The sequence below is a fragment of the Rattus norvegicus genome, chromosome 5 (assembly GCF_036323735.1).
Source record: "Rattus norvegicus strain BN/NHsdMcwi chromosome 5, GRCr8, whole genome shotgun sequence".
Lineage (NCBI taxonomy): Eukaryota > Metazoa > Chordata > Mammalia > Rodentia > Muridae > Rattus > Rattus norvegicus.
In genome coordinates, this window is record NC_086023.1 from 158,173,875 (window position 1) to 158,198,879 (window position 25,005).

At 53.1% G+C, this 25,005-nt stretch overlaps 1 protein-coding gene across 6 annotated transcripts in view; it reads right to left on the reverse strand.

Annotated features, from left to right (window-relative positions):
- The window catches only part of Arhgef10l (Rho guanine nucleotide exchange factor 10 like), a 142,989-nt gene that overhangs the window by 98,505 nt on the left and 19,479 nt on the right, over positions 1 to 25,005 (reverse strand). For 5 of the 6 annotated variants that reach the window (XM_063288423.1, XM_039111324.2, XM_039111322.2 and 2 more), the window contains 3 exons: positions 6,698 to 6,776; positions 1,468 to 1,653; positions 766 to 799 (listed from right to left, as the gene is read on the reverse strand). In XM_063288423.1, the coding sequence (XP_063144493.1) occupies positions 766 to 799; positions 1,468 to 1,653; positions 6,698 to 6,734 (257 nt within the window). In that variant the 5' untranslated portion in view covers positions 6,735 to 6,776. Of the gene's footprint in view, positions 1 to 765; positions 800 to 1,467; positions 1,654 to 6,697; positions 6,812 to 25,005 lie in introns of those variants that run through there. The other variant, NM_001427747.1, reaches the window with a different exon arrangement.

Below are 25,005 nucleotides of genomic sequence, written 5' to 3' on the forward strand. Positions count from 1 at the left end.
CCGGGGTTTATTCCCCAGCACCAGACACGGCGGCACATGCCTATAATCTTAGAAGTAGAGGCAAGAGATTCAGAGGTTCGTGGTCATCGTCTGCTGCGTGGTGAGTTCAAAGCCACCCTGGGTTATGGGAAAACTTGTCTGCCCCCACCCACAAAAATAAAACAAGATAAAATAAAGACTAGCCAGAAAGATGGCTCAGCGGGTGAAGGTCTTTGTTGCCAAGTTCAATTAATTCCCCAGGTCCTAAAAGTTGGAAGAAAAAAACTGACTCCTGTTAGTTATCCCTTGACCTCCGCACATGAACCATGGCACATGCACACACACACTTACACACATGTACACACAACACACACACACACACTCACACACTAAATATAAAATTTTTAATTTTAAAAAATGAAAGAAATGGACTGATTAGCAGAAGTAACCACACAGCATCTTAGTTCCCAAGGACTGCTCCAAGGAGCAAATCTCCTCTCCCTTCCGTTTCAAGCAGGAACACAAGGATGCTGGGAGAGTCTGTGAGTCCACCAAGACCACTAGGGCAGTGAGAGGCCTGGATGTGGGTCTGGGGCCAGGCCTCCCCGCTCCGATGCAACAGGCTCCCAGGCAAAAGAGAGAAAGAGGCCACCACAGCGAGCCTCAGCACTGACCTCGTCCGGGCGAAGGGTCTTAACGAACCACAGTACTCTCTAACCACTGTCCCACCCTGTCCCACACCCCTGACCAACTCCACTCTTTTCCCAGTGGGCAAAGGTCACTTACTCTGTCTGGGGTGGTGCAGCCGCTGGGTCCAGGTCTATGGGAAGAGCAGAGAGAGACAGCCTGTGAGGCAGAGCCTGGCCCCAGGAACTGAGCCCATTCCCACCCTCTGTTCCCCGCCTCTCCAAGGAACCATGGTGCCTGTAGAATCCTCTGCCTATCCCTTGACCCCTCTCTATGGAGTAAGCTCCCTACCTGTCCTGCTGGCCCACACCGCCCCACTGGCCCAACCTCAGTCAGAACCAGCACCCTGCCCTGCCAGGCTTCCACCAACCCCAGCTCTTGGAAGAGTTGCTATGCGTAGGAAGTTCCTGCTGATCCAGTCCCCAGTGTAGCCCAGATGACAGATCTGAGAGCCCAGCAGCTGGCATTTACAGACAACATGACTGGACCCTCCCACCCCTGGGGTGCTGGCTCCCCGAACAGACAGATGGGTTCTTTGGAGCCATGGCTGGAAGGCTACAAGAGCTTAGGGCTTGTGTAGCAGAAACTCCGGCCAAGCCGTTCCATTTAGGCCCCGACAGAGAGCAAGCCAGATGTTGCAGGAATGCCAGGAATTTCTTTCCCAAGAGAAGCAGGATATAGTCTCTTCCAGTGGCTCCTTTCCTGCTTACTGGAGACCCGGGGAGCCTGAGATTCCCCACCAGTTCTCTGGGACTTGTCTGCAATTCCCACTTGCCGCCAGGACTTCCAGAGACACCTCACCTGAGCTGGGGACAGTGTCAAAGCAGATCAGTGAGGGCTCTGTGTCCCTCTCAGGGGCGAGGCCAGGGACAACCAGGCCAGTGTTGGTGTCCTCCTCATCGTCACTGTCATCAAACTCAAAGGCTTCTCCGGAGTCCTCCTCCACCTCGGGGGAGGGGCCTGGAGCTCTGGGAGCCAGGGGATCTCCTGGAAGAGAGGAGGGGTTAGTGGGCTGTGGGGCAGTGTCTGAAGGCTGGTTAGCAGCTCTAGAAACTGGGCTCAGGCTGTTCAAGCCAGAAGGTCTGCTGGGCCCTAGGTCAGTTCTCTGAGGAGAAGAGGGCAGTAGAGGTGCTCTGCAGACAGTCTCTCCTTTCAGCCTTTTGAGACAAGGCCCTGGCTGGCCTGGAACTCAGAGATCCACCTGCCTCTGGTTCGTAGATGCTGGCATTAAAGGCAGGCACCGCACGCCAGGCTGATTTCCCAGTCCTTTAAAATGCGCTTGGAAGACACCTATTCCTGGGTGTTTCTGTGCTAGTGCTTTCTGTGTAGGGGTTAGTGAGAGTGAGCAAGCTCGTCTCTTGGGACCTGTGGGGAGGTGGGGGGCGGGGAGCAGATGACACCCAGGCACTGGGACAGGGATGGCTGTAGCTAGGTGTGAAACCTGAGTTCCCAGCACAGAGGTCTCCAGTAGGGCCTCACTTCCTGCTCCTCCTTCCCTCCTGGTTGGTCCTCTGCCCACTTCCTCATTCTTTACAGCCCAGCACAGAGGTATCCCTTAGCTCACAGACAAGGTGCCTCCCTCTGCTCCGGTCTCTCGGTCTCTCGCTTGGCTCACCCTGGCCTTGCACGGCTTACTCCATATGGCGTGTGATCTACGCCAACTATGGATCTCAAATACCACAGCAGACTCTGCTCTTTACTTTCAGGGCCCCATTGGACCAGGCTGTGGCCCTACGGTTTTGGTCTAAATACTGAAGAACTGTGGTTTCTGTCCATGAGGGTACACTCCTGACACTGAGGACCCTCCTGCGGTAGGGAGCAGAGAGCGGAGGGCGGAATCTCACCAATGCAAGTCACATCACTCCCCCGGGTTCCCTCCCTGGTACAATGAAAAAGGAAAAGCAGAACTCCTTAGGGCTGGCTGCAGGGCCTCAGACATTCCTTAGCCTCAACATCATTGACAGCAAGGGACAGTACCACCGTGGCTCCTTCCCACACACAGTGGGGGTTCAGCAGCACCCCACTCTGGGACAGTAGCCCCCCACCAATATGACACCCCAAAGTGTCTCCAAACATTGCTATATGTTCTCCCAGGGAGCAAATCGCTACGAGTTGGGAATTTCCAGGGTAAATATTGTCCCCAGCATTGACAAGGCTCTAAGAGCTCTAACTTGAGTGATAGACACGGAGCCTGTCTGAGACCCCTGAGGACATGAGTGGTGGGGAGAGAGGCTAGAGCAGAGAGCAGAGTGGACGCAATAGCACATGGACAAGCAGGTGGCTACCTCCAGTACCAAGTTTCTCTGTGGTGGCCAGGAGGTACTCAGGCATGCCACTCAGGGGTACACTGTAGATGAGACAAGCTCTCCTGATCAGTGTGGGGCCTGACACCTGTCATCATAGCACTCAGGAAGCTGAAGCAGGAGGACTACAGATTTGAGATCAGCCTGAGCTACAGAGGGAGATCCTGCCCAAGCAGTTAGGAGAGCTTCCAGAGGGCCTGAGTTCAGTTCCCAACACTCACATCCGGCAGCTCACAACCGCCTGTAACCCAGCTCCAGGGGACCCCATGCTGCCTCCTGATCTCCAAAGACACAGACATAGGCACCCACACTCACATACACATGAAAATAATCTTTTTCAAAAACTAAACCTCTGGGCCCAGAAAGATGGCTTGGGAAGGGGTGAAGTCACTCGTGGCCCACTGACGACAACCAGAGGACTGAGTTCCACAGTGGAGGCCACATAGAGACGTAAAAAGACGCCCATCTCCACAACGCTATCCTCTGACCTCCACGGGCACACTGACACTCACACACACAGTAATATAAAATGTTAAACAAATGAATCGCGGAGACAAAGTCAGGCAGATCTCTGAGTTTGAGGCCAGCCTGGTCTACGGAGTGAGTTCCGGGATAGCCAGGGCTACACAGAGAAACCCTGCCTCAAAAACAAGAAACGAGCAAATCAGAAATGAGTCACTCACTTCAGACGTCTAAAACTATATAATTACTACACAATGCTGCTCATAAAACCGCACTTGGTGGTTCAACTCCAAGTATCATTCACTCAGCATTGGGTTGACAATTTCAGATATTTTAAAGATTTCTGTTAAGAAAATAAGACTGGGCACAATTTTTTTGTGTATATATGTATGTATTGTGTGTATGTATGTATGTAGTATGTATGTGTGTATGTATGTAGTATGTATGTATGTATGTATGTATGTATGTATGTATGTATGTGCCAGGGCACTCTGGTGGAAGTCAGAGAACAACTTTTGATAGCCATTTCTCTCCTTCCGCCATGTGGGTCCTGGGGATCGAACTCAGATCTTTTGGCTTGGCAGCAATTACCATCACTGAGCAGCTGAGCCATCTTGCCAGCCCATATCGAATACAGTTTTGAGACTGTTTCGACAGTTGTGTCAACTATATGGACAGTGTGTACATATGTGTCTGTGTACACATGGGCATATGCACATGTATGCATGCATGTGTGTGTGTGTGCTTGTATACAGAGAACCTCTGCCATCTCCCTTTTCTCTCTACTCCAGTCACACTGGTCTTAGGTCCTGCCTCAGGACCTTTGCACTGGCTGCTCCAGGCTTGAGATGCTCTTTTCTCAGATGTCTTCCCCTGTTCCCACCCCCTCAGGCCCTTATCTGCCTGCCACTGGTCAATAGGGTTGCCATGGAGACCCTGAGACCCCCTCCCCCTCATTTGGTTTTCAGAGACAGGGTCTTGTGTAGCATAAGCTGGTCTCAAACTCACTATGTAGCTGAGAATGACCTTGAAATTCTGATCCTCCTGCCTCCAACACACTGTGGTGAGAGGGAGTGCTTGGATTAGAGACATTTGACACCACACCCAGCGCTCAAAATAAAATTTCAATCCCAGAGTAAATGTCCACGTAGTCCCTGTCTGCTATCTGGGGAGTGTATGACACAGACCCATCCTGTTTCACGGATGCCCAGACACTCAGTGCCCTCTGTCTGTCGCTCCCGCCGTTCCATGCACGTGTGGCAGGTGTCACCAGTGACTAAGGTCTTAAGGGTCCCTGCTCAACCCTGAGCATCAGCTGTAGGGTGAGCATGGAGGGACCTGACTGCCACACTTTGCTTGGCCTCTGCTCTCAAGAATGGGGTCACAGGGCTCCAGGACTGCTTGAGGATAGACAGGCTTACATGGAGGCCCCTGGTGCAAGGGCTCAGTGACTACCAGATATTTGCATGACAATGTCAGGCACATTGCTATCATTAATGACATCATATTCTCCTGACACCAGCATGATTATTAGTACAGCCGGAGTCCCATCTATGCCCGTGGCTAACATGAGCTGTCTCTTCCGACTCACAGGCCAGCCCAGGTCACACCGGCTCCCCCAGGGGTGGTCAAGAGATCAGGTCACTTCTGCTCCTCCTTCAGGAGTACAAAGAGCTCCAGCTATTCTCATCTGTCACCAGAAATCCAACCAGCAGCTCCTGGCGGCAGCAGCCCTGAGTCAGTGATTGTGAGGAAGTTAAGACATTGACCTGAGGTTTCGGGGCTCACTGAGGATCCCAAGGGGGGGGGGGTGCACCAGGAGAGACAAGGTCATGCACGAAGAGGAGCCAGCTAATGCTTACTAGGGCCTGGGATAGGACCAGGCATGAGGCTACCCTCAGAGAGCCAGAAGGGTGAAGAATCATGCTAAGAGCTTGGATGGGGAGTGGGTGCAGCTCGCTGGGACAGCAGGAGTCAGTGACCAAGAAAGGGACGGGGAGCAGGGGAGGGGGAGTCAGTGGCAGGAACCAGAGGAACCCGAGGCCTCTGGCACAGCAAAAAAACCCTCTCCCAGCTGGCTGCCCTCCATCCCTTCCCCAGGATACCCCACAGCTCTCTTTATCAGAGGGAAGATCCAGCGACCCAGCCCAAGGTGACTGGAAGCCCAGCCCTCTCTCACCATCTGGACAGGTGGCATGACAGGTGCCAGTCACTCGTGGCCTTGACAGACACACCCCGTCCTCAAGAAAGTCAATCTAAGTGAGTCTAGGAAACAGAAACACTAGGAGCCACCATTGCTGTTAGAAACCTAACCTCCTCTGGGAAGCTCCTCCCACCGCAGCAAGCTCCACCCACCACGGCAGGCCCCTCCCACCGCAGTGCCGGTGGTACTGAACCGCAAACTGGTGGCTTCATCATACTTCACGAAGGGACATTCCAGAGGGAAAGAGCCTCATCTTCTGGTCCCATAAGGCTTAGACACTCAGGGAGGATTCGCACAGGCTATCCCCGCCCTTCGATGACGCACACTCCTATTCACTGAGCACTGGTTGCCACACGCAGTCCCGTATGTGTGCTTAAACCTTGCAACAGTACTAAAGAGGGCATCATTATCATCCCAGATTTATGGACAAGGACACTGAGCTGTAGAGACACCATGTCCTATAACAAAGCTCACAGTGCAAGTGGCAGGCAGCGGCAGGATCCGAAAGCGGATGACTAACGGAGGAGCCCTTGCTGTAGCAGATTTACTTGCTTCCCTCCCTGCAGGGGTCGGGAAGGGGCAGGGGGAGACAAGAGGGCAGGAAGCTGGGATTGTGGGTAAAATGGCCATGGCCCAGTCCACCAGGACAGGGTCCAGATGCCACCCTGTGGTAGCTGGGGCCCCACTGAAGGGGGTGCCAAGTAAAACACAGGAAGCTGGGCTACATTCCAGATCAACAAGTGGTTTTGTTGGGTAAATATTTTTTTCTTCCTTTCTTAAAACAGTCAAGACTGGGATACTTCCAAGATCCAATCGTATGGTCAGACTCAATCCCAATTTGCACCTTCAAATTGAGCCCCAAATCCCCCTCAACCCCAGTCCCCAAACTGTCCATCTCTGCAGGTGATCTTAGGCAACAAACAGGTCATCAGAAGATGCCTGACACGATCCATTTTGTGGATAGGGAGCCTGAGGCAGATAGACACGGTGCATATAACCCGTAGAGCTCAACCTACCCACCAGTATAGCCCGGCCCTGTAACTGGGACCCTGTGGTACAGTACCTATGGCAGGCTGTGGAGGAGGGTTCGAGGAAGCCATCAGACAGGGTCTAGCTCAGTCTATCACCGTCTCGATGCTCGCCTGTGGAAAGAAAGCCAGAGACGGTCAGATAACCTGAGGGAGGGACAGCAAGCGAGCCTGCTTCATAAGCCGAGCTCCAGCCCAGCCCCACGCACGCTCTTCCCGGCAGCCCCAGAAAGGGCCTGGCCTCCATCCGGTATAAATCATTAACTTATAGAAAAACTGCCAGCTGCATGGTAGAAATCCCCATCTTCCCAGAATTCACTGCAGCCGCAATCTGCCTTAGCCCACTGTCAAGGGGCCAGCTCTTAGGAGACTGTGGGCTAGCCAAGAAGGTCTGTCCCCACTGCCCCGTCCTCTAGCCCAGGGCCTGGAGTTACACTTCAACAGCCGAGTCCCCATGCTCTAGAAACCATAGTGCCCTGGATCAGATGGTCATGAATATGGCTGGACATTTCCTCCTCGTGATAGCCCCAACACCACAGGCTCCCCTGGCTCTGACTCCTGTGCCCATGACAAAAGCCACCCTCTCTTGTTGCTCACTGTCCTGCCCTATAGGGTTGGTCAGCTGGCAAGCAGCCACCAACCTAGGTTCACAGTTGTAGGAAGCACCGGGCTACAAAGAGGTGGTTGGCACAGGACAGGGACAGAATCCCAGATGGTACAGGTCACTCCCTACACTTAGAGCAGGCTGGGCCACGGGGGACCGGGCTCCCCAGGCTCTGGAGCAACCTTGTCAGATGTCCCTGTGCCTCTAATGTGGTAGCTGCCCTTCTAGTCCTCCCTCCAGGCAGGGAATCAAGCCTGAAGAAAAGAGCAGAGAGCTCCGTCAAGCCTGACCATGTCACCAACTGACTGTGGACCTGTTTTCCTTTTGTTTTCACTAACTAAAAATAGCTTTTATTTTTACCAAATAGAAATGGAATGCGCAAGAATGACAGTAAAAAGATCATGATGGGGACATTCACGGGGCTCATGCAGCTCAGAGGTCACCCCAAGCCCATAACAAGCACTTGTGTGGACTGACACATCATAATAAGAAAATGAGGTCTGGGGGTTGGGGATTTAGCTCAGTGGTAGAGCGCTTGCCTAGCAAGCGGAAGGCCCTGGGTTCGGTCCCCAGCTCCGAAAAAAAGAAAAAAGAAAAAAAAAAAAGAAAATGAGGTCTGGAGTCTGCCTGCATCGTGCCCAAGATCACCCAGCTAGGAAGAGGCAGGATTCAAACCCAAAGACATACACTATTTGTGCTCTTTAAGGAACCCTGGGGCTGGAGGGATGGCTCAGTGGTTAAGAGCACTGGCTGCTCTTGCAGAGGACTCAGGATCCACACTGTGGCTCACAGCTGTCTACAGCCAGGGGATCTGATGCCCTCTTCTGGCCCCTCTGGGCACCACACAAACACAAACAAGCATGCATGCTTTCACGCTTGTATAAGCACATGCAAGCAAGCGTGCGTGCACACACACACACACACACACACATGCACGCACACGCACACGCACACACACATACACACAGAAACAGCAAATGTTAGTCTCTTAACAATCCTTCTAAGCTGAGTAGCGGTGGGGCAGGTGAATCTCTGAGTCTGAAGCCAGCCTGGTCTACAGAGCAAGTTCTAGGATAGTAAGGGCTGCACGGAGAAACCCTGTCTCAAAATAAAATAAAATAGGGGTTGGGGATTTAGCTCAGTGGTAGAGCGCTTGCCTAGGAAGCGCAAGGCCCTGGGTTCGGTCCCCAGCTCCGAAAAAAAGAACCAAAAAATAAATAAATAAATAAAATAAAATAAAATAAAATGTTTCCAGAACAATCCAACATACTCACTAGCTGTCACAAACTTGTTCCCCCATTCATGATATCATCTTCTACTTCAGCCACCTCAAAGTCAAGTGTGTCACCAGGGCTCTGCTGTTGTCCCCTGGATCACAGGCTAATGCTCTGCCACACACCCACATGTCCTGGGTCACTGCATCTCAACCTGGGGCAGCGGGCATCTCCCTTCACTCCCTGAGAGGGAGCGGGATTCCATGAAGGACCCTGAGGGTCAGAGAGTCTGCCTTCCCTAACTGTAGTTTTTATCCAGAGGGTTCCCACAAATGTTCTGCCTCCTTACTTCTCGTTATCATTAATGTTTTATGCTCACTGACAGCCCTGCTTCTAAAGCATAAAGTGCTAGGCACTGTCTGGGCGTGTCAGGTGACCCTGGGGATCTTGAAGCCTAGTCCCTCAAACCCGGGGACTGCTGACCACCTCAGCCTGTTCACACCTCTGTACTGTTACTATTTGGGTTTTTTGATTCTTTTTTTAAAAATTCTTATTTTATGTATATGAGTACACAGTCACTGTCTTCAGACACACCAGAAGAGGGCATCAGATCCCATTACAGATGGTCGTGAGCCACCCTATGGTTGCTGGGAATTGAACTCAGCACCTCTGGAAGAGCAGTCAGTGTTCTTAACCACTGAGCCATCTCTCCAGCCTGGTTTTGTTTAATGCTTGTTGACTTCAGAATGGTGCACAGAGAAATGGGGTTAATTTGCGTTCTGACACTGGGTTAGAATCCAGAGGCTTATATGTATTAGATAAGCACTCTGCTACTGTACAGCCCCAGTTCAACATCACCTTAGAAATATGTTATCTTTAATTATGTGTGACAGTATGTGTGTGTATTTGTATGCCCAGAAATACTCTTGTATCTACCCTCCCACCCCACCCTCCTCACTGCCCACCTACTCCACACACACAGCTAGAGTTATAGGCAGACTTGTGGCCACATCTGACTTCTTGTGTGCTGGGGATTTGAACCCAGATCCTTGTGCTCACACAGCAAGCACTCTGACACACTGGGCCATTTCCTAGCCCAGCGCTATACTTGCTAACTGGCCTTGGCTGTACAGGCAGAGGCTGTCCTGGTTCCCCTTGGTGTTTTGAGTAAGACAGCAGTGGCGGGCATCCGGCTTCTCCGCCCCACAGCACCTGGGCCTTGTGGAGGTGAATTCACAAGCCTTCAGGGCTCACCCCCACAAGTGGTGTCACCCCAGCTGCAAATGGAAGCTGTCCTGTAGGGCTCCTCCCAGTGGGCTCAGCCCCTCAGATCTTCCTTATGAGCTCTAAGACCCAAAGGCAGGAAAACAAATGCCTGTTTCACGAAGGAAAAATGGAGGCACCATCACCCAGACTCACGAAGATGTCGGGACAACAGTGACATTCAGAGCCCTTCTCTGCCAGGCTGAGAAGTCCCATGTCCTCCTCCCCTGCTCTTTCTTCAGAGTCTAAGGTTCTTCTGAGACAGGTTAACATGCCACAGTGCTTAGGGACCAGAAAACTTTCTTCTTGTTTCCCATCAAATTCCCACATCACCCCAGCATTCAGAGAGGAGGAAACAGAGGCCGGAGAGGTTAAGGATTTGCCCCAGGTCACGACACACAGTCAAGGGGGACAGCTGACAGAGCAGGACACAGCATGGGGCTCTGATCCCTGCGACTCTGCTCATCGCATCGCCCTGGCTACACTGCTCCCCTGGACTTAAGGGTTGAACTTTGTAGTCACGTGATCCAGGCTAAAAGGGGGGGGGAGGGGGCTGGAAACTCTGAGCCAGGATATACACTAGTGAGCCCTGCTCACACTCACAGGCTTGCGACTGCCACCCTGCACAAAGCCACTAGTCTCTGAAGGATGTGGGAAAGGGAGGGGACTGGTTCAAAGCTACCCCTGGTCACCTCTACAGGCCCTCATGAGTGACAAGAAATACGGAGGACACTGGTCGAACTTCCAAAGAGGACTGAGGGACACCGGTCTCTGCCAGTCAGTTATTTGCTAACACAGAAGACACCGGCTGTGGCAACCAGTTTGTTTTGGAGTTGGGGCCCAGGCCAGAGTCCCATGTGACTACTGACAGCCCAGCTCAGCACAGCCCTGGTATCTGCATCTATGAGATGAGGATCTAGGACCTAACCCATGGGATGCCTTGCAGGACAGCTGAGGTCAACATGAGCCTTGGAAGGACTGACTGTGTGCCAGTATGCCCATCCCATCCTCACACAATGAGGGGTGGTAAACAGGACTCTGTTGTGATTCCATACCACAAGAGTTGAGGGGACCCAGAGCAGCCCTGAGTATCTAGAGGCAGCATCCTGGAGTGATGGTGGGTGCCCTTCTCTGTGTGGTCATGGCCTCCCCTCCCCTCTCAAAGCTCCAGGCTTTGATCATTACAGTGGGTATACACATGCTTGCCCGGAGGCCTTAAGGCCATAACACGGAGGAGCCACCTAGAAGGTAGATGAGTGCTCCAAGCAGGACAGGACCTGCTCAAGACAGGAGCTGCTGGCTGGGAGTATGACACTTAAGCATTCCCTGAGCTATACAGGCTCTGGACGCTTCCAAGACAGGAATGGAGCCCAGGTGATTGTGTTGTGAGGCAGGGCCAAGCTAGACCTTCCCTGTGGCAGGCTTTCTTTTTTTTTTTTTTTTTTTTTTTTGGAGCTGAGGACCGAACCCAGGGCCTTGCGCTTGCTAGGCAAGCGCTCTACCACTGAGCTAAATCCCCAATCCCCTGGCAGGCTTTCTTGAAGGGGAAGATATAACATCTGAAAGTGGCCAGGCAAGGGCAGGGGTCCAGCCATCCAGCCATTCCAGAACCTTGCTACATTTCTTTTATTTCTTTTCCTCCCTCCTCCTCCTCCTCCTCTACCTCTTCCTCTTCTTCTTCTTCTTCCTCCTCCTCCTCCTCTCCCTCCTCCTCTCTCCTCCTCTTCCTCTCCTTCCTTCTCCTTCCTTTTGAATTTTTTTTTTTGGTTTGGTGATTTTAGAGACAAGATCTCATATACTTAGACCAGGCTGGCCTTCAAGCCGTATAGCTGAGGCTGACTCGGAACTTCTGATCCTTCCGCACTCTCCTCCCGGGTGCTGGGATCACAGATGTGTACTGTAATGACCAGTCTATGCGATGCTGAAGGCTGAGCCCAGGGCTTTGGGCAAAGCTGGCAAGCACTCTGTACAGAGTCCCATCCTCAGCACCCCTGGCTGTATTTTGCAAAGAGGGAAAGGGCCGGGAGGACAGAACCAGGATAAAACTGTGACAGGCCAGTGAATATGGCAAGGAAGCCCCTCCTTTCACCTCCTCTGTTTAGACCCCTCAGCCCCTTTGCAGTGAGCACTAGGGTGGGAAAGACAAAGAAGCAGGATGGTGGTGGTGCACGCCTTTAATCCTAGCACAAAGGAGGGAGAGGGAGATGGATCTGTGAGTTTGGGGCAAGCCTGGTCTACAGAGAGAGTTCCAGGACAGCCAGGGCTACACAGAGAAACCCTGCCTCAAAAAAACCAAAAGAAAAAAAAAGAAAGAGTGGAGAGGGAAGAATAGAAAAAGCAGCCACGTAGTGAAAACCACCCACACTTTCTTTTTGACCCTAAGGTTGGAACCCAGGCTCAGGACTACTGGATCACACTCCACACCCTCAACCAACCTGTCACCATTTTCTTCTTGTTATTACTCGAAACAGAGTAATAACAGAGTAGCCCAGGTTGGCCTTAAACTTACTATGTAGCTGAGGATGGCCTTAAAATTCCATTCCTCCTACCCTCACTTGCCAAGACCCTCAGCACATCCTCAGAGTTGGAAACGGACTCAAATGTGGTACAGCTGCTAACCAATTGTGGAAACCGGGTCCAAGGAAAGGGACGGACTTTCCCCAGCGGGCAGAACACAAGCCAGGTAGTGACTGCAAAGGCCATGGCTCGAAGTGGGATCTGAATCCAGGGCTTTCTGAGCATGGATCTCAGTTCTGGCTGTGCCAGGAAACACCTGCCTGGAGCAGAAAGATGTCCTGAGCTAAGGCGAAGAATGGGAGGACGAACCGTCCCATAGCCAGTGTGGCCACTGTTAAAATCGAATCAGTGGCCATGTGGTATTCGGGCTGTAGGATTACAGATTTGTTCCTCTTGCGGACACTTTTTAAAAATAAGACTGGGGGCTGGAGAGATGGCTCAGCGGTTAAGAGCACCCGACTGCTCTTCCAGAGGTGCTGAGTTCAATTCCCAGCAACCACATGGTGGCTCACAACCATCTGTAATGGGATCCGATGCCCTCTTCTGGTATGTCTGAAGACAGCTACAGTGTACTTATATATAATAAATGAATAAATCTTAGAAAAAAAATAAATAAAAAAATAAGACTGGACAGGCAGGGGACCCCAGAGCTGCTCCTTTTTACACCACACTGTTCTTTGGGGTGACCCTCAGTGTGAGAATCGGGGGAACGAGGAGAAAGTGTGGACTCTGGGGGATACATGGTGTGTAGGCAGTGTGGAGCTCAGTGGCCAGACCCCAGAGAGGAAGCATCCAGCACCCTCACAGCAGCTCACTCAGACATGTCTTCCTTCCCAGCTAGTAACTCCGTCAGCTGGCCTATGGGTGTCCCTGGGGTTTACCCTTCTTCTTGGGCTTGAAGTCTAAGTATGGGTGTGTGGTGGCAGTGGGTCTCACGAGCTAAACAGTTCCCAGACACTGGCCTGCATGTGGGTAACTCTCAGGGTGACTCCCATCCCACTTCCTCCCTCTTGAACCCCAGGAAACACTCCCTGGGGGACTGAGACTTCAGGAAGGACTGAGAGTGAAGCCAGACACTGACAACAGTGGAGGGTGACAGCAGGGTTGGGGAAGGAGCAGAGTCCAGCTGCACTAATCTGTACCAGATAGCTTCTGGCCACCCTTGAATGAGACACAAGACACAGACTGTGGCCCAGGCACCCAGCTGAGGAACTGCAGCCTCAGAGGCAGCAGGTCTGACTCCCGGATGGCAAAAAAGCAAGCAAACCAACAAAACCGGTGAAGGTGGAGAATAGAGGGGCAGGTAGCAAGGAGCTAGGGCTGGGCCACTGTCCTCCGGGGTCTCTCTGGCTTCCAGCTCTCATCAGACAGGTACTTGGCCAACTGGTCCCCACCTCAGAAATCCCAGTGGCTATTCCACAGCCTGACCACTCTGGTCAGCCCCTTCCTCATCTAGGCCCTAAGCAAGGCCCTCCTACACGTTAGCCCTTCACCTGTGCCCCTCCAGTCTTAGCGGCTCCCGTCCTGTTCATCCTGTTCTGGAATTCTGCTGCCCGTGACAGCGGGAACCTGCTTCAGATCTCTGGGCCTTGGTTCAGATGGTTGGTTCTCTCCAGATGGAATCCTCTCTCCATCGGCAAACTCCTTTTAAACCTTCAAAACCCACTCCCGCTTCCTCCATTGAGACCCTTCCCCTGATTCACCTCACAACGTAGCTTCTGGTCCCTGGCTGCAGAACTTTCTAAAAAAGACCCATAGAGGTTCTGACTTGGGGCGTGGCTACTCCTAAGCCAAGAAGCTATTTCGGAACCAACACAGGACACACACAAGGTTGGTGACACAGCCCCCTATTACAGGGGTCTTGCTCACTAGACCAGAAGCTCTGGGATGTACTGGGCTGCACGTCACCTCCGGGAACGGTGGCCAGGGTGTGGCCTACAGCAAGTGCCTGTAACAGCTGCCCAACTTAATACAGAGCATGTCCCCACTTGGGGATAAAGGGACAGACTTCAGGTAGAGGGAGGGGAAACATGCACTAAAACCCTCCCACGGGACTCAGCGCCAACAGCTCTATGCAAGAAATGGGTTGAGTCCAGCCAGGAGGGGGCATCATGGCTACCGTGCAAAGTACAGCCCTTGGAATTAATTCCTCAGCAGCAAGGGCCGCCTGATGGAGATCCCACACAGGGAAGGCTCACAAAGGCAATGGGCAGAGAGGAATCAAGAGTGATCACAGTGTGGTCCTGGCCTCAGCTTAAGAGCCATGGGGATGGCACAAGGCCACACGTCAGTTCTTCACAAATGCCCTAACAGGGAGATTCTATTCCACAGATGGCTCTTCCAGTCCAGGACCAGCCAAGGGGCAGAAATGAAGTCAACCCGTGTCTCCCTCAGTCGCCAGTCCCCATCTGAATTCCTTCCTTCCCAGAAGGACCGGAGCCTGAGAGGGGTGAGGGACCTCCCTGAAGTCTAGAGGCCATTGAGATTGGAGGCACTGGAAGAGAAGGCAGGGCTGTGCCTCAGCTGCTGCCTACGGAGGAAGGGGCATGCAGGGTAGAGGGAGCTCCCTCCAGGCAGCAGAGCGGGACCAAAGAGACAGCAGGCCCTGGCTCCTCCCCTCAGGGCCATGCAGACACTGAGCCCCCAGACATTGGGTCATTCAGACTCTTGTCTCTTAACTTCCTTTCTTTATAGAAAACAGGGAGGGAGTCTCCTCCCTGGGGTGGGAGAGACTTGGTCAATGGAGGCAACCCAGGAACAAAGGATCCCTTGTCCCCAACTCAGGGTAGGTGCCCGCCCCACCCCAACCATCTCCTAGGCCAGCCCCTGGTCAATGAAGGAAAGGAGAGAGGCACCGCCCCCTGGGCCTTTGTGGGAAGGAGCAACCCCATAGCCAGGCCAGAGGGGAGGGACCCTGGGGTCTGTTGCCCTGGAAACCAGAGCCCTTTGGAGAAGCCTTTGGCTGGAGGAGAAGCTGGCTGTCACCAGACTCAGACTCCCTCCCCCTCTTAGTCCCAGGCACATTAACCCTGCTGTCCCCAGGGTCCATGCCAGGCCGGAGTGCACATGAAGAGCTCCTCCTGTCCATCAGCTGTACTGCCCCGCCCTCTTCTCTGGGGATTCTGGGCTCCCAGCCACATCCCAAGCTGTGACCCGGAGAGGAGAGCAGAGATGAGTGAGCTTGAAGCTTGGGCTTGTCCGTCACTCCCTTGGACTGGACTGAGTCAGCTTCCCTACCTGGAAAAGGAAGCCACTTCCAAAGGAACAGGTACCAGGCTAAGAGGGAGTTCTGTGGCCCTTATTTCTGAGAGCAGGAAAGTCGGGGCCTAATGAAGTGACCGAGCTTGCGTTATCGTCATCGGGAGCTTAAGGTGGGAAAAATGGTCTCTGAGGTTCTACAGCCTTAGGACAGGCAGGGGAAGGGTGGTAGGCTAGAGCCAAGGGACCTGGGGAGGGCATCTTAAGGGGACTCTGGGATATGGTGGGAGATGCAAACACATGTCCCATGACATCCAGCCCCAAATGTCAGAAGCATTCAAAGTCCATGTGTGGCCTCAACACTGAGACCAGGTCACCACGTTGGCAATGTCCCTAGGACCCCAATTCATTTGCCCTGACCTCCACGGGGTTAATCTCACCCCCTCTTCCCTTGCACCCCAAGTCTCTCACCCCTTTGCCATTCAATAAGCATTTCATGAGCACAGTGCCCCCTTTCTGCTAGCCTCAATGCCAGAGAGACCCAGATACCTGTCCTCAGGTGGCAGGCACCAGTGGTAGGAATGACCCAGCCCAGACTTCTGACAGACAGGGCCCTATATGGGGCAGATGGATATTGCAACCCACTCCAGGAAGATGCTATGTGGAGTGCTCTGGGGCAGAACATCCTTGGAGCTCACGGAGTCCAAACTGGGATAACTCTCCTGCTAAGTGAACGGGTGCATGCGCACACACTGAGTACCTAAGGCTCCCAGGGTTGGGGTGAGGAGCAGACTTGGCCTGGGACCTGACCGGAGCTCACCAAGGGATCTCTCAGTAAGAGGACATGCAGCTGAGGGCTCAGCACGCACTCGGGTGGGCGCTAAGCTGCACAGCATCACCTCCATACCCACAGTTCACTTATCACCATCGTCTAATGGCAGCCCACCCAGAAGGGCAGCAAGGGCCTACTAGGACCTAGTACAAGGTGACCCCGTCTGGGGCCCCTCCCTGTGACCTCCACTCCTCCAGATCACGAGGATGGTGTGGAGACTTCTGCAGGCTGAGAATTCAGGTTAGGAATGTGCAAACGTTAGCGGGTGAAAGAGCTGGCCCTGCAGGCCTGACAGCCTCAGGTCAGTCCCTGGAAGACACACACAAACACAGCTCAAGGCAGCATCACACCCCTGCCTGCAGTCACAGCAAGACAGGCAGAGACAGGAGAGGTGCACAGAAGCTAATGGACCAGTTACACTGGGGTGTGAGAGCTACAGCAGGAAAAAAAAGACCCTGTCTCAACAAGGTGGAAGGAGAGAACTGAGTCCCAAAAGTTGTCCTCTGACCCTTTTAAGCACATGGAAACACCACACACACACACACACACACACACACACACACACACACTCACAAATACACACATATATACGCCATATACAGTACACCACACACACTCCACAAATACCACATATGCACACCATACACACACATATACCCCACACACCACACACACATACATACATAGACACATATACCACACAGCACATACACACACCATACATACCACACCATACACATCGTATACGCAAACACACACATACACCATATACACATGCATCATACAAATGCCACACACACAATGAAACACACACAGACACACACAACTCACACACATATCACATACACACAAAATCACACACACATACCATACACAACACACCACACACAAGATACACACAAACACAACACACAGAACAACACAACACACACACACACACACACACACACACACACTAATGAGACCCTGAGGGTCTCTTGAGCAGGAGCACCTGCCTGGCCTGTCACTGCCTTCATATCATGTTGGGGGGCAGTGTGTGACACCTGCTCCTCACTTGGCTGGCCTCTGTGCTCACACCAGAGGGAGGTAAAACTTCAGGTGCAGAAGGAAGAAGAGCGTGCGGCCAGCAGCAGAGTCACTCCCTGGGTTAACACTGAGGTCAGCAGCACACATCTTAGCTCATCTCTACAGCTTTGTGAATGCCCACCTTAAAAACACGGGTATTACCAGGCAGCGTGATTCATGCCTGTAACCCAGCACTTAGCAGGCAGGGACAGGGTCACCACAAATTGGAAGCTAGACTGGTCTACCTTGAAAGTTACAAGCCAGCCAGGGCTACATATCAGACCTTGTCTTGTCTTGTTTGGTTATTAAGGCAGAGTTTCTCTGTGTACCCCTGGCTATTCTGGAACTCATTCTGTAGACCAGGCTGACCCACAACCCAGAAGTCTACCTGCCTCTGCCTCTGCCTCTGCCTCTGCCTCTGCCTCTGCCTCTGCCTCTGCCTCTGCCTCTGCCTCTGCCTCTGCCTCTGCCTCTGCCTCTGCCTCTGCCTCTGCCTCTGCCTCTGCCTCTGCCTCTGCCTCTGCCTCTGCCTCTGCCTCTGCCTCTGCCTCTGCCTCTGCCTCTGCCTCTGCCTCTGCCTCTGCCTCTGCCTCTGCCTCTGCCTCTGCCTCTGCCTCTGCCTCTGCCTCTGCCTCTGCCTCTGCCTCTGCCTCTGCCTCTGCCTCTGCCTCTGCCTCTGCCTCTGCCTCCCGAGTGCTGGGACCAAAGGTGAGCGCCACCTCCACCCAGCTCAGACCTTTAAGCAAGGCTGAGCCTATAGCTCAACTAACCGGGTACCTTGTCGAGCACGCGCAAAGCCCAGGGTTCAACTCTCAGCACCACATAAAACCTGACACGTGCCTGTCCCAGCTCTCTGGAAGGTGCAGGATAGAAGTCCACCAGGCAGCGGTGACACACACCTTCAATCCCAGCACTTGGGACACAGAGGCAGGAGGACCTCTATGAGTTAGAGTCCAGCCTGGTCTACAGAGCGAGTTCCAGGACAGCCAGGGCTACACAGAGAAACTTTGTCTAGAAAAACCAAAAAAGAAAATCAGAAATTCAAGTTTATCCTTGGAAACACAACATGTCTAAGGCCAACCTGGGCTTAAGGGTCTAAGACCCTTCCCTGGGAGAGATAGAGAGAGGGAGGGAGGAAAGAAAAGAGAAGAGGAAGAAGAGGGAGAAGAGGAAGAGGAGGAGGAGAGGAGAAAGAGGAAGAGGAAGAGGAGGAGGGGAGAGGAAAAGGAGGAGGAGGAAATGGAGGAGGGGAGAGGAAGAAGAGGAAGAGGGAGAGGAGGAGGAGGATTTCCCATACCCTATATCTCCTGTATCTGTCGCCCCATTTCTCCACACACCTCTACAAAAGGTTCCTAGGAAGCATGGCTGGGTTGTCCCCAGCTCTCCTGTTCTCTCCTGCAAGAAATTTCCTATCTGCTGGCCACCCATGAGCCGGCTCCTGAGGTCTCCTCCTACAATGCACTCACTCAGTCCACATAACCGCGGCTCCCTTCCTTAGTCTCTCCCTCTTCTGGCTCAGCTGCTGTCACCCACCTTTCCTGCCTCCACCCCTGACTCACACCCCAAACCTAGACTTCAGGCTCTGCCTCCAACCAGGCAGTCTCCCCTGCCCTCTGCTCTGGTGAGCTCACCCACTCTGTGGTTCCCCACCCCACCCGCTGCTGTCTCCACAGTAATGGCCCAGGCCTGACCTTCTCTTGCCCATCAGCCCCCTGCTGTCTGCTCAGCAGCCTGTCTCTGACATCCTTGGGGTCTCAATCTGAGTCCATGCCAGACGGTGTCCCAGCCATACTGACAGCTAGCCACCTGCTCCTCTCAGCGGGCCAGCTCACTTGACCACTCACAAGGGCACTGCTCCCAGCAGTGCCTGGGTGCAATTCCTACCCTGCACCCCTGTCCTATCCATCCACAACCTTGTGGTCTTTCGTTTAGGCATGCCCAGGGCCTGAGCGTGTCTCACCAGTTAGTCCAAAGTGAGCATCACTAACCCGGACTATTATTACAGCCTTACAGGCCTCCTACCCCCTCCTCCCTGCCCTTCTGTGGTGAACACAGGAGTCAAATTAATCCTCTCGCTTGGAACCTTCACAAGTTCCGTCCTTATCTTAGCCCATGAGGCCCTCAAGACCTCCCTGCTTCTATTGGCTTCTGCTCCCTCTCTCCCTGTCAGCTCACTTCATTCAAGTCTTGGCCGCCATGCTGCTCCTGCGTGCACCTCCCTCTGCCCAGAAGGTTCTTCCCACATAGCTGTCTCCTTTTATGTCCGGGCTCTGCCCCAAGTTTCTCCTGTGAGAGTGATCAGGCATGTGGCCCCCGATGTGGCCCTCACACTGTCTGCAGCCCAGCCTCCCTGCCTCCCTTCACAGTATTCAGTATTTCCTGACAGCTTTGATGTGGATTTGAGGCCTCCTCCTCACAGAGGCCAGGGGAGGGCATTGGATCCCCAGGGACTGGAGCTATAGGTTTCGAGAAACCTAATGTGCATGCTGGGAACTGAATCCGGGTCTTCTGCAAAGTAACAGCGAGCCTTCTTAACTGTTGCGCCATCTCTCCAGTCCCTCGCTTGCTTTTCTGAGATGGGGGTCTCGTGTAGCCCAGGCTGGACTCAAACTTGTTACATAGCCCAGGATGACCCTAAACTTTGAATCCCCCTGCCTTTACCTCCCCTCCCTGCTGGGATTACGATGGGCTCCCCTGTGTGGTTTATGGGGTTCTGGGGATCGAATCTGGGGTTCAGTACATGCTAAGTGAGTAGTCTGCCACCTGAGGTACATCCTCACACCCTTGGGTATCTGCCCTATCCCTTCCCTTTCCTAGTCGGTGGCCACCACAGAGACAGGCACGATGGCTGGTGTTCACACTACCCACAGCCCCCAGAGCACGGCCTGGCACCCAGAGGAGCTAGAGGGACTTAGTGAATGAGGAAAACTCCAGAAAGGCATCTTCCCGCAGGAGCTGACTGGCTGACTGATGAGAATCCCAGTCCTGTGGAAGTTGGAATGTTGCCAGTCCAGAAACTAATTACCTAATCTTGGGCTAAGGTCTAGCCCTCCAGAAAAACCATTCCTTGGCCCCGTAGGCTAGAACTGACATCTTGTGACAATATAGATAAAAACTTTTTTGCTATTTATGAACTGAGCAGGTGACTACCTCTCACGAGTCCAAACGCTAAGCGTGTCGTCAGAGAGCCTCTTGGAACTGAGGGGTCGTTCCCCCCTGTCTTACAAAAACTTCATAAAACTGTTTCCATGTTGGGACATTGACTATGTGGGAACCTAAAATATGTGTTCCCAGGCTATGGTCACTCAAAATGGCTCCAGAATAAACTCTTTCTTATTCCCTTTATGATGAGAGCTGTGGTTTTCTGCAACAAGAAGGAAGAGAAGGAAGGAGGGAAGGAGGGAGTAAGAGGAGGGAGGGAGGGAGGGAGGGATGGAGGGATGGAGGGATGGAGGGATGAGGGGAGGGGGGAAGGTTTCCTGGCCCCAGGGCAACTTCCTGAAGGAGAAGGAAAACACTGGGCACCCACTCTTAAAATAGGCTTCCTCCTCTTGCCTCAGCCTGCACCCACACATTTCATCTGAGAGAACCCACCTGATACCCTCACCATGCCCTGGGATATGCAAGAGGGGGCGCCCCAAATACTAGTGTAGAAAGAGAGCTGAGGCCCTCTCCAGACACTGATCAGGAGAAAGGGGTGGGGCAGGGCGGAGAAGGACTTGGGCTATTTTTAAAAACTTCTCCCAAAACACCACATTCTTCCTAGGGTGAGTCAGAAGCATGTGGCCCAGGGAGGAGGTCAGAACCCTGGAACGCCATGGTGGCCGCCATCGGCTCTGTGGGCAGCAGGGACGGTGGGCAAGTGGGGACTGGGATACTCACTCAGCTCTCCAGGGAAGAGACAAGGCTGGACTTGAGAGTGGAAGGCCCTCTGAAAGCCACAAGAATCTATCTGGCTCTAATCTATGGCTTCAGCTCTAGTCTGTCACGGACTCTTCTACTCTGACCTCAGGGAGCGCTCAGCAGTAAAACTCAGCTAAAAGCAGCTTGGCTCACCCATCCGTGGCAGGGCAGACTGGGCAGCAGAGTCTGCCATCTCCAGAAGATCAACAGAAGGTCAAGCCCAAGGCACTCAGAGGGCCCGGGACCACCTAGCCCAGGATAACCCTGGCTGAACTCTCAGAGATGTAAAGCCATGCCCTGTGTGGAGTGCTGTCCTTCCTGGAGACCTGAGAGTGGGCTTCAGCTGCTCTCAGCACCTCTGAAGGGAGGTAGAGGAAGCTCATACACTCTGACCCTGCCCTAAGCTAGACTCTGTCCTGCACCACTGAAACTGAGTCTCAGAGCCATCCTAGGTCAAGTTGATCAGAGCAAGTCCACAGCTACATGCCAAGGCTGCCTATTCTCAATGTCCAAAGTCCACACGAGCTGGCAAGACGCCCCCGGAGCAAGCCAACACTTTCACCAGCTTCTCTTACACTTGACTCCAAGAAAAGATGCTGCCTGTCTACCTGGGGTGTGGGGAGGGGCCCTGGAGGCTGGGATGGAGGTGCCAGGGACAGAAAGAGGCTTTTAACACTGGCCAGGATGAGTCCTGAACCCCATTGCCTTTAATGAATCAGATCAGGTCCATGACATTGGCCCAGGCAGGGAACTTCCCCAAACTCCTACTCTCTTTCATAATCAACTGACAAAATGGACTAGAGATGGCTATATGAGGCATGCCTCAAAAGACTCCCAGGGACCACGTTCCAATTCATGCGCCCTGCTCTCCCACATCCCATTTGGTGCTCCCTGCTCTCCCACATTCCAATTGATGCTCCCTGCTCTCCCATATCCCAGTTGGTGCTCCCTGCTGTCCCACATCCCAGTTGGTGCTCCCTGCTCTTCCACATCCCAGTTGGTGCTCTCTGTTCTTTCATATCCCAATTGATGTTCCCTGCTCTCCCATATTCCAGTTGGTGCTCTCTGCTCTCCCACATCCCAGTTGGTGCTCTCTGCTCTCCCACATCCCAGTTGGTGCTCCATGCTCTCCCACATCCCAGTTGGTGCCCTCTGCTCTCCCACATCCCAGTTGGTGCTCCATGCTTTCCCACATCCCAGTTGGTGCTCCATGCTTTCCCACATCCCAGTTGGTGCTCTCTGCTCTCCCACATCCCAGTTGGTGCTCCATGCTTTCCCACATCCCAGTTGGTGCTCTCTGCTCTCCCACATCCCAGTTGGTGCTTCATGCTTTCCCACATCCCAGTTGGTGCTCTCTGCTCTCCCACATCCCAATTAATGCTCCCTGCTCTCCCACATCCCAGTTGGTGTTCCCTGCTCTCCCACATCCCAGTCGCTGCTCCCTGCTCTCCCACATCCCAGTTAATGCTTCCTGCTCTCCCACCCTAGCTTCCTCCCCACCCCCATGTTGAAATCACAGAGCCCTAAGCTGTCGCCCACCCTGCCTGTGTCTGCTTTCTCAGTGGAGAATGGAAACCACTACCCCTGGGCCCCTCCTGCTCTGAAGCCACCTCTGTCCTACCACATATCCTTGGAGTGCCCTGTGTACCACTGTCAGACTCTAGCCACCATCGTAAGAAGAATGAATTCTGCCACCCAATGTGTATGTTGCAAATGTGCCACCAAATGTGGCCGCGTGAGCAGGGCAGGACCCTGAGCACACCAGTTCCTTTACCTAATCCTGGCTTCCTCTTCCACTGAGAGCACCCACCACACAGGGCACAGGAAGAGTTGAAGGAGCTGACAAATCAATGAAGTAGCCATCCCTATAAGAGGGCTCGGCGGGAGCCTGAACACAGTAAGTGCTTAATACTACACATTGAATGAATAAATGATTGCGTAGCTCCCCCCAACCCCTCATCGCCCTTCCTGGGATAGTGTTGGGCAGGCCCCCCTACAGAGTCTGGTTCACAGCAGCTCTCACTGTGGGGAATGAGAGACAGCTGATGCATTCTGGGACAGCCACTATGGTCCATGGTGAGCTAACCCTTAGCTCTTCCCAAATCTCCACATACCTCTCTGTCCTCTTTACAACTGTGACTACAGGACAGGGGTGAAGGCTCAACAGAAAAGGCAGAAGTAGAAATCAAGGCAACAATGTGGTCTTTCATTATGCAAAATATAGCCAAAATGCAGCAATGACCATGGTTGTGAGGTTGCGGGGAGAGGACCTCCAGCCCTTCAGCCTGCACAGGCTGCACTGGATCCATCACCCGCAAAGCCACAAGCCCAGAACCCATCCCCAGCGAGAGCCACAACACAGGGACCCAAGCCTCCACTTCCTTCTTAGGCCTGAAAAATAACGTGCGTAGGCTGACAGAACAGCTCAGCAGGTAAAGGAGCTTGCCACCAAGGCTTACAGCCTGAGTTCAATCCCAGAGACCTACATGATGGACAGAGAGAACAGCTTCCCACAGCTTGTCCTCTAACTTCTACATGTACATGTAGCACAGATGAATATACATGTGCACATGTGTGTGTGCGCACATAAAAAATTTACATACATACACACAAACACAGACAGACAGACAGACAGACAGACAGACAGACAGACAGCAAAATTCGCTAAAGTTTGGGCCAGCAAAGTCCCTTCAGTCAGCAATCCACTCAGGAACATGCACAATGCCCAAGTGGCCTGGCAGAGACCTGTGGCCCAGGCAGGTGAGATGGACAGCTCCTTCCCCATATGCTGTCAGCACCCAGAATAATTTATACTAAAAAATTTTGGGGGCTAGGGAGATGGCTCAGTGGTTAAGAGCCCTGACTGCTCTTCCAAAGGTCCCGAGTTCAATTCCCCAGCAACCACATGGTGGCTCACAACTATCTGTAATGAGATCTGGTGCCCTCTTCTGGTGTGTCTGAAGACATCTACAGTATACTCATACATAAAATAAATAATTCCTTTTTAAAAAATGTTGGGGTGGGGATGGTACACAGGTCACCACCTAGATGCTGCCTGCCAAGACTTCACAATACAGGTGCATCCAAGGTTGCCCCATGGCCAGAGGCTCTCCCAAAGGACAAGGATGCCATCCATGAAATCAAAGGCTCAAGCCTGTTAAAGGAAGTCAGTGGTCTCATCTCCTGCGCACCCCTCCATTCACTCAAAGGGACAGCAGGGAAGCTGGGCTTCCTCTTTGACTTTCAACCACCCAATGGCCACCTGATCATGTGACAGAGACTACGGAATAGCCAGACATGGTGGCCCATGCCTGTAATGCCAGCACTTGGGAGGCAATACGATCAGGCATTCAAGGTCATCCTTGGCTACAAAGTGAGTAAGGGGCTAGCCTGGGCTACATGAGACCCTGTCTTAGAAATCAAAGCAAAATGATGATGGTGGTGGTGGTGGTGGTGGTGGTGGTGGTGGTGGTGGTGGTGGTGGTGGTGATGGCTCCCATGACCCAGGAATGGCTTGAGGCTCTGAGAAGATGCCTTATGACAGAACCTTGGCCCTGTGCTCACAGGAGCCATAAAGTCCGGAAGCATTTCAGGGCTTACTGAGGCTCTGGCAGACTGCCCCCATTCCAATTCAACTCTCCAGGTCCAAGGCTCTTCCCCGGTACTCCAGATCACAGCTGATGGCTGTCCACGGCATCCATCAAAAGGACATACAGACCGGGCAGAGCTCCAGCCGACTCTGTGACA